The 10,225-nt window shown below is 35.6% G+C and overlaps 1 protein-coding gene and 1 long non-coding RNA gene across 2 annotated transcripts; both read right to left on the bottom strand.

Annotated features, from left to right (window-relative positions):
* Positions 1–868: 868 nt before the first annotated feature.
* Positions 869–6,573, bottom strand: LOC108222939 (pentatricopeptide repeat-containing protein At5g11310, mitochondrial). The gene is made up of 3 exons (XM_017397317.2): positions 5,466–6,573; positions 2,860–4,156; positions 869–1,394 (listed from the first exon to the last, which is right to left on the bottom strand). Exons 1-2 carry the CDS (start codon positions 5,998–6,000, stop codon positions 2,934–2,936), a joined length of 1,758 nt encoding a protein of 585 aa, XP_017252806.1. The 5' UTR covers positions 6,001–6,573; the 3' UTR covers positions 869–1,394; positions 2,860–2,933.
* A 377-nt stretch (positions 6,574–6,950) lies between these two features.
* Positions 6,951–7,977, bottom strand: LOC135150881 (uncharacterized). Its single transcript, XR_010289342.1, has 3 exons — positions 7,606–7,977; positions 7,469–7,525; positions 6,951–7,139 (listed from the first exon to the last, which is right to left on the bottom strand). It is a non-coding gene; the product is annotated as an uncharacterized LOC135150881 (long non-coding RNA).
* Positions 7,978–10,225: the final 2,248 nt, after the last annotated feature.

The following is a 10,225-nucleotide window of genomic DNA, read 5'->3' as shown; positions in this document are numbered from 1 at the left end:
GATTTTAGACTGAATTAGTTGATTAAAACTTTAATAGCGAAAGATAAGATGATGCATCATATCACTCAATTAGACTTCTTCTCATAGAGTGGGTGAATTGTTTGAAGTCATTGATTTCATATTGATGATTTATTGAATTTTTAGAATTCTAATTACGATTTTTCCTGATTTTAATTTTTTTATCGGCTCATTTTATGTTATTATTGCTATATATAAAGATATAAACATACATCACATCATCAAATATTACATATTATCACTGTATATAAATGATGTTACAAAAAATTATCATAATGCTGATAATCAAATCCGAACCTAAATTGGTGACTTAAAAAAATCCAAACCTAACATCAGGGAGTAAGAGGAAAAAATTTAGTTAAGTGGTATGTTTATAAAAACACAATAAGTTGGATGGTAAAAATATCTGTTTTCCCTTCTTCTTACCATTTCTTAATACATTTGCAGATATTAATTATTTATTAAACGCCAATTTCATAGTTTCAATTTTTTTATAATACCTCCTTTTTTTTTTATCACCAGACATTTTGGTCACTTATTCAAATGTTTTGTACTTGTAACTACTTTAGTTATTCTTTTTCATAAATTAAAATATTAATTAAAATAAATATACATGACTTCTATATTTTAAAATTATATTTTTCTGAATGAAATAAGATATAATTGCGAAAAATATGACAATCTCTTCACAGTGACTTGAAATGTTTTGACTTTATAACTAACTTAATTATTCTTTTTTATATATTATTATATTAATTTAAATTAATATACATGCTTTACTTTGCATACAAGTACTTCAAATCTATTATCCCCAATATGTTGATCTTGTCTAGCAACTGCTATGCATGTGTATAAAAAGTTTAAGTGCATGCTTGTGTTACCAACTTAATTTACAATATATTTCTGATAGTTCAGCTAGGTTTTCTTAATCACAGCTCTCCTAGATATTGGCTCTAAGAGTAAAGGTTCCCACTTGGGATTTTTCAGCTGGATTGGTTTGGTCCATCATAAGGCTGAGATGCTTCGTTCAAAGGCAATATAATGTACGCAGATGTTGCCATTGGAGCTTGACTGGAAGTGACATCTTCCCACATACAGGGGTGGGTGGTCTTGGCTATAGGCTGACAAGACTCACGCCTCAGAAATATGCTGATTTTGTAGAGATTAGGGCTCCGAAAACTGATTTTGACTAGGGCCCTGCAAATGTCTAGCCGCCCGTCCCTGACCCTGTGCCACATCTCATTCTCTTCAGGTAGCAAAAGTTGCAAAGTCGACAAAACGGCTGAGAGGTTTGACTAGAGATCATTCTCCTATTCAAATTTGTTGTCAGGTTATGGTGTTCTTTTGAGAAACTGTGCTTCGCAAGAATTTAGCATCTGCAAAACCAAGCACATGAAATTCTTAGAGAACATGGAAAAAGAGAAAAAGAAATCCTACTACCACTAGTAACAAATACTATAATTAGTCTTTCCAAACTGTACTTGGTACAGCAGTAAACCTTGGGGGCCGTTCGGTTCAAGGTATTATTCATGGGAAAATAAATGTTATTTCCCGTGTGTCAGCGTTTGATTTGAAACAATTTCCTAAATCAAGTAAAAATTTCCTTACCTTACTTGCCCAATAAGATTCCTAATAATTTACATTCTTAATCTCCCCCTTCCCACTCCCTATATGCCACATTTCCATTTCCATCAACCATCTAAACCGCCCCTTACCCAGGCCGATGGCCTTTTGATAACTTACTAATAGAGTTCTTCAGTTTGCGGATAAATTGCGATAATAGGATTGGGTTAAAATGACAAATGATATATAATAATACTTGCACCATACAAGACAGAATTTCACCTCTAAAACACATTTAATATCTTCGACATAACATATGATCTATATCTGTTTTACTTGAGTCAAGTACTGGCGCAGCCAAATTTTTCTGAAGTAGTTACTCTTTTCCAGGAATTGCAATTTAATCAAATGAAACAGTAAATGTTTTGTTCATCTCTCTACAATTTGGAACAGACCTGGTATAGAGTACTCTAGCACCCTTTAAGAATTCCCGAATCTCCTCATGACTTTGGATCACTATTAAATGGAGACTCTCTACTGCTGACAGTCTTCTTCATTTTAGGTTTTGTAGCCAATCAAAACTCGTATGGTTTGAAATGGCCATAATGAGACTTGTGATCACCTGTCCTTAACCCCTACTCTTTTGTGATATGAGCCTTGCATGTTATTCCTTTTTCTTCAACTTCTTAAAAGTAATTCTATTCAGCAACAAAGTGCTGGTCTTGTGTTCATCCTTAACGACTGAAATTTATCTGTTATGTAAGGAGCATGATTGCTGAAAGCACTTCATAACCCCACACTTTGCTGCTTATTAATGGGAGCAGCTTAAGCAAACGGTATGGTTTAAAGTTCACAGAAGTAATTTGCTTTTTGAGAAACTGCAGGATCCCACTCTTTCACTTCTTATCTACTAAGTTTGTTACGAGATTATTATCTGTTTGATGTTAGGTTGTTGAGTCCTGTTGTACCTTTCTAGAGATTTTTATCTCAAGGTAGGATTGTCCTCTCCTCACCTTCTCTTCAATGGTGCCCCTAAAGCAGTTGAACATAATTTCTTTGTTTTACATAATTATAGCTGGCAGAAGAAATAGAACAGCTAGTTCAACAAAATGAATTGGTGTTCATTTCATGACATAAATCCATACCCTATTGGTCTATTTGCAACCCTAGATAACCAATCATTAAAAAACACTTTGTTCCACTGTGAGAGATTTAAAATAGCCAACCGACACAATATAAAAATAAAACATGCTTTCATCAAATTTAAGTTAGTAATACCTGTGTTGACCAAGAGAAAGGCATCTGTGAATATACTTTGCTCCTCTGGTAATACATTTATCACAATATTAGCTTTAATCAACTCTTTTGCTGATATCATCTATCAAACGCTTCGCATGTGATACATAATCTTTGACTGAACTTCTTTGTCTCATAATATTTCCTGAATTCTTTGATGTCTTTAAGATTTTACACATTTCTTCAGCTTTCTGGATGGTATATGTTTGCCTATCTTCTGAGGAATCACGAGTTCCCGTATAAGTATTTGGCAGTTTTTTTGAATGAGGTGCAGAGGCCATCATATCAGATAGCTTTTTTGACATATCAGTCATTCCCTCTTTCTGCAGTTGATCATACAGTCTCTGATATGTAAGGTACTGAGGAACAACTCCTCTGCGAATCATATCCTTGAACAATCCAAAAGCATCTTCAAATCTATGCAATTTGGACATTAAATGAACTAGCATAGTACATGTTGCCAATTCAAAGTCGCATCCTGCAGCTCTCATTTCCTTGGTAACTTGTAATGCCAAGTCCAACCTCTCCTCCTCACATAGCATCTTAACCAATAGATTGTAAGTGAGACGATCTGGAATGTATCCAGATTCGGTCATCTTTGTGTAAAGGTTTAACCCCTCCTCAACCTTTCCGAATTTTGTGAAGTGCCTAAAAAAGTAATTATATGTCGTCGAAGTTGGTACACAACCTCTACTAATCATCATCTTTAGAATCTTACTAGCCCCTGCAAGATCTCCAGCTTTGCAAAAACCCTTAACCAGAGAGTTATAAGTGGAAATAGTGGGACCTGATTCCAAGACTGTAAGCCGCTCCATCATCCCTAATGCCTCCTTAAACCTACCTTCTTCTCCTAAGGCATCAATTATTGGGTTGTACACAATGGCATTTGGCTCGATTCGCTTTTTCTGCATTTCGTCAACCAGATCAATAGCGATATTGACTCGTCGCATGCGACAATATCCTTCAATAAGAGTACCATAAGTTACAACAGTCGGCGGTATATTCTCCTTTTTCATCATAGCCCAAAGTTTCTCAGCCTTTTTGAGTTTTCTTGATCGAAACCAACCATTTAAAAGAATGTTGTAAACTCTTGTTGTCGGAACCCAGGCAGGGTTTAGTTCCCTTTTCCTATCAAAATGATCTGACGCCTCTTTTATATGTCCTTCCTTACAGAGAGAATCCAATAAAATCTCAAACAAGGTCACCTCTGATTTTGAATGAGATACTAATTCTAGACTAGAAGCATATTCATAAGCTCGAGTCAATGGTAAGAACATACCTGCAATCCATCAAAAACAGCAATTATTCAGATGTACAACATACATGGTGATTCAAATGTACTTCACTTCTGTATGCACCTATTAAATTAGATGTGCTCTGTGTTACTCCGACTCGCCGGAGTTGGCGACCGTACCCGTGTCGACACGACACGACACGGGACACGACACGGGATATGGGGCGGATTCGTCCATTGAAAATCCGACACTTCTTCTCCGTCGCCGGAAAAGTTAAAGGTCGTCGGAGCAATTTAAATCAAAACTCGTCAGAGACAAGTCACGTTTTGAGGAGAGGCGAGAAGATATTAAAGATCAAGAAGAAGAAGAATGAAGAAGAAGAAGTCTGAAGGAGATGAAGAGAAAAATGGAATGAAGAAGACGATGTGGAATTGTGGATGTATATGCGTGTATACAAAGCTGTACAGTACTCTATTAAATATTATAATGTATGTGGACTTGATTTAGTCCACATCCATTTTGAATATAATGAAGGGAACCAGCTGGCATCAAGTCTGTACTGTTAAAAAGGGTTTACTTTTTTCTTTTTGTAGAAAATGGGTTTACTTTTCACGTTACACTTATTTTTCGAATAAATAGTTTATTTTAAAAATATATAATATATTTTTAATTACTTATAACCTATAAAAAATATAATAATATTTAAAATTTGCCGTGTCCCCGTACCCGTGTCTGAAATTTGGACGGTGTCCCCGTGTCCTAAATTTTCGAGATTAACGAATCTGACACTCGGATATGTGTCGTGTCGGACACTCCGAACCCGAGTCTGAGTAACATAGGATGTGCTTGAAGTACAGAGTATCACTTTGACCAATATTATTAATATTCACTCATTTGATTCTGCCCAAGTAAAATAATCTTTCTAGAAGACTTTTGATTTGCATAGAAGTATCAAACACGATATATTCGACGAGAAATAAGTCTCCAGGAGTAAAATGACAAACAATGACTAACAAATCACTGATCAACTGCAATTTCCGCAATGACTAGTTCCACTTAATACTTAAGACATAACACGACTTGATCAACCTGAAATCACCAATTAATCAAAACTCTAAGCCATTAAGTTGATCAATACATTTTTATCAAATTTGATAAGTTATAGAGCAACACTATGAGCCTATGAAGACCAGAAAAAACCCGAAATTACACCCAGTTCTACCAGGTTACAGTTATAATGTAGACTCTATATCACTATTACTATTATAACGAAAACTGTTTAATTACCATCACAATATGCTCTGAAAAAAAGATAATTCACGATGTAGATGCGAACAAGCAACTAAGCAATACCTGCACGAGCATATCGCCGAATAAGAATAGCAAATGTATCAAAATCGGGCTTTTCATCCCCCTCGTTCCTTTCAAGAATCAAAGTCCATATAGACTCAAAGTCCCTAGCTTTACCAAGAACATTAACCATAGAATTAAACACACTCAACGGAAGTTTCCTTTCATTTTGCCTCTCCGCCCATCGGAACAAAGTAAGCAAAGGTTTCGGAGACGAATCGAAATGTTCAAAAATTTCAAGAAACAGGGAATGAGTGAGTTTTATCCCTGTTTGCTCTAACGCTGTTTCCAGGGGTTTGCCTGGTGAAATGTTGGGGTCTCTCAGAAGGTCAGTGATAGTTGTCAAATGGGTTCTGGTGGGGCTTGGATCAAATTGGGTTTTGGGAGAGTTGAGAAGGGGTTTTGGGGAGAAATGTGAGAAGAATTTGTGGGGTTGTGTGAGTGATTGGGAGATGGGGTTGGGGTTTTTGATTGGGTGGAGCAAGGGGAGTGTGGAGAGAGAAACACGGCGGCCTGTGTGGGAAGAGAGGCGGTTCATGGTTGTCGCCGCCGGAGTTTCTATGACCGGATTTTTTTCAACCCAAGAGTAATAGGTGAATAGGTGATGGTTCGCTCGAGTTCGACAAACCTGCACTTTATGTACCTCCGGTTTAACTGTTTAAGATTACTTGCGATTTCTACATCACACTCTTAAAACTAGCATGGATCATACTACAGTCTACATATATCACACTCATCTTAATAAAAAAAATTAACGGAATTCATCAACTACACCCTTTTTAACAAACTAATTGCATTAATACGATTTCCTTGTAATGATTGCAGATATACGTTTTCATCAAAGAAAATATCAACAATTTGCTGTTTTACGATTTCTCCCCCGTCTCTCTATCTCCTCTCGTTCTCTCTTCTTGTTCTCTATTTCTCTGCTTTTCTCTCTCAAGTTACAATAAATATCTCCTTCTCATCTGAATCTACATCTTCTATACACATATACATATATAGTCGTGCATATTTATAGAATACAAATATTATGTTTTATAAAGCTTTTGTGTTGATTGGACTTGTAAATGAAATGGGAGGATCCGCGTAAGATGTTGGATCGATGCTTTGGGTGTGGTTGTTGGTTGAAGAAACAAGTTTGGTTGTTGAATCAGAGGTGTTGGTGAGGTCTCCGCCGGAAGTGGAGAGTTTGATGGCGTGAGGTTGAAATATGATTTGTTTGACAAAGCTGCGATGGCGGTGAATTGGTGGAGTTCATGGTGGTTGAAGGTAGGGGTGTCGATGGATCGGATTTGGATCGGGATCGGCCTTGATCCATTAAATTTTTTCGGATTTGGATTCGGATCGAATTATAGCCGGATTTTTTACAACATGATCTATATCTGAATCCGTAGGATAACAGATCTTCGGATCGGAGCTTCGCTCCATGTATATTTATAAAAAAATTCCATTCTTTGTATTTAGAACTTCCAGATGGCAGAAAAATTGAAATCTTACAAAATAAAAACTAAAAAGCGAAGTTATATAAAAACACACATTAGTACACATATTAATCCATTGTCACGTTACAGTAGTTTAAAGGAAATATAAAACATAAGCAATGGAATGCAATCAGCTTTCAATTGTTGAGCTTGAGCAGATGTGGTACGAAGCAAAGCTAGTGGCAAAACATTTCTGCAAAACAAACAAAAAATAGAGTTACGCGGCCAAACTTGCACAGACTAACGATGTCACTACATAACTAAGATGTCTTACAACACTCTTAATAGTTAACAGTAGACCAGGAAACTGTCTCATGTTCTGAATTTAAATCATATAGTAAGCTCGGGGATATTATCTTAAATCCAACCATGCATTTTAAGAAATTTCACATCTCAGAGATATTTCACACATTTTAAGCTGAAATTAACAGTGCTAGTAATTACTTTCCTAAGCATCAACATTCCAAGTTTCTAGATAGTTCAACACAAGCAATAAAAATTTTAAAGCAATAAAAATTTTACTCTGTTCTTTTTGCCAGATCCATGGCTGTTCAAGTTATGGTTCTGTTTCTGTTGAATCTGAATAAAGGAACAAGAAAACAATCAGAATATTAAAAAGCATGTGTAGGCCTAATCAAAAAACAAGAACATGGACTTACTTTTCCTTGACGGAATCCAATCAGCTGTGGTTATCAGTGCCCCCACTGCTTCGGGAACTAAACAAGAGCGTGTTTCGTCAATCACTCTTCTTCCTACGCTAAATGCAGATTCTGATGCTACTGTTGTAGCTGGAACAACCAAATCATCGCGTGCTATTTTGCTGATTGTCGGGAACCTTGTACCATTAACTGACCACCAAGTTAATATGTTAAATTTACCAACTGTAGGATGAGCTTCTTCTTCCAGATAATGATCAAACTCAAATTTTGGCAGGTAACGATTACCAGCAGAACGTTCCATTTGCCTCCACTTCCTAAAGTCAGTTAACTTACTAGTCTCTGGTATTGCAGAATTAGTTGCACGGCTGCTAGACATAAGATCATCATATCCCATGCTACTGTACTCTCATTCGAAATAACTCTACCTCCATACTCAATATAAAGATCAAAGAAGACAATTTTAAGTCTTTCCACATGTATAAATGAAAGTCCCTTTCCGTATAGTCTATCGTAGTAATACTCGATGATATCCATCTTAAATCTCGGATCGAGAATCACAGCAATAGCTAGACACAAACAACATTCATCCCAATATTTTGAAAATTTTAACCTCATAGGACCTGCCATCATTCCAAGTGTAAGTCTGTGTCTGTCTATACTTTGTATTAGTTTTACTTTTATTTACTTATATATATATATATATATATATATTATATTAGTTAAGTAATATATATATAAATATATAAATATATAAATATAAATAAATAAATATATAAAGTCGGATTGGATTTTTTTCGTATCGTATTAAATCCATATCCTATACAAATCGGATCGGATTTTTTCCGGATCGGATTTTTTCGGATCAGATTTTATTTTAGGTGATCCATATCCGCTCCGTTAGCTCCTGGATCGGACCGGGTCGTATTTTTGCAAATATTTTTTGAAACATAGTATTTTTGTAATTTGTTACAAAAAGTGACAGTATTTTTGCAAAAATTCTTTTCCACTTGGGTATTTATGAAAAAAGCCCAAAAATTAACGGTTTGACGCGTATTATAAGGTACATCTAAATTGGTTCATAAATCCATTTAAAAAAAATCATTTTTATACATATTTGTTGAGAATTTTTTTTTAAAAAATTATCAAACTATATTTTATGAGAGTCTCAAGATCCGTATCAAGTCATCGTCCTCAATTCAAATAATTGAGAAGACGAAGGGAGTACTCTACTTTCAATAAGTTTATTTCTTTGTGTGTACTTTCATCGACTTCATCTAACATCCTATGTTGGATATATAGTTAATTATTTTAATGACTCACTACAAAGCTAAATTAGAACCGAAAGTCTGATAGCTCCTTTCTCACAATCAAAAATCTTCAAACATTTTTTTGATTTTAATTGAGCAAATTAACACTTGGAAGTCTACTAACAAAAAAACCTCAAACTCCAGTCTAAAAGTTTATGATAAGTCGGTTGTTCTTAGAGTCTTTTAATTCTATACGAATTTTAGATGAAATTGGCGGAAAATTTAAATCGTAAGAATAAGTCTGCTTATTCTAGATCGAGATATTTTGAAATAAATGAATGAGTCGAAGTACAAACATTTACAAGTAAGAGCAAGAATAATGACAAGCACAATAAATGAAAAAATAAGCTAAAATTATCAAAGAAACTTCATAAATGAATATCTAGTGACACTAATTAAGTTTGATCATGAATTTGGGAATTACGATCAAGATTTAAGTATAGCATGTAATGAGATTAAGACTAAATCCGCTACATCATGCAGTTATATCAAACTCATCATATGCAAATTTTGAAAGCTTCAATGAAAGTCCCTCTAGTTTGTCAAAAATAGGTATACTTTTACCCTCTACTGTTCAAGACCATGTGTTTTTTAATTCATCAAGCAATGAATATTCAAATGGTTAGTATGCCATATTAGTTCAATTTTATCTCTACTATATCTTAATGTGAATGTTACCGATTTTGTATATCTATCTTGATCTTTCTCTGGAGATTGCAGTACCGATGGAGATTCACCACACCATAGAAAGCCTATTGCAACCCAAAAATTAAGTTGCAATAGATGACATTTGATGTTTCTATTGACCCAAAAAGGGCTATATGTAGAGCCATAAGCTGTTGAGCTGAGGATGTTAACCTGACCCCATAGATGATGACGACGGAGAGCGATCTGATGATGATGTAGGAAGGAGGGATGTTCATATGTACCCCCTCCCTGCAATAACGACCCCTTTACCCCTTTTTGCCTCCACTTAGCTCCCTACTTCTTAGCTAAGACTTTGAGGAGCTCAGTTAGACCCCTCCGACTCAGACGTGGCCCCTCATGATGATCTTGGTTCTCTACTTTTCAGGACATGATTAAATCTTAGGGCATCTCACTTGGACTTAGCCGTAACTGAGGTCCGAGTAGACGAGTTAAAGGTGTAGTTGGCTGCTGAGCGTAGTGCTTGATACTCCACCAAAGGCGGGATGAGATTCACTTCTCCTCGAGTTGCTAGGAAAGAGATTAACGCTATTGAGATGAGGGCGTCTGTCCGAGTGCGAGCACTACCAGTTACCGAAAAAGGATGGGTACACATAGAGTATAACATC

Source organism: Daucus carota, chromosome 1 (genome assembly GCF_001625215.2).
Source record: "Daucus carota subsp. sativus chromosome 1, DH1 v3.0, whole genome shotgun sequence".
NCBI lineage: Eukaryota > Viridiplantae > Streptophyta > Magnoliopsida > Apiales > Apiaceae > Daucus > Daucus carota.
Note: the sequence above shows the minus strand (reverse complement) of the source record. Positions and strands in the feature narration are given on the sequence as shown.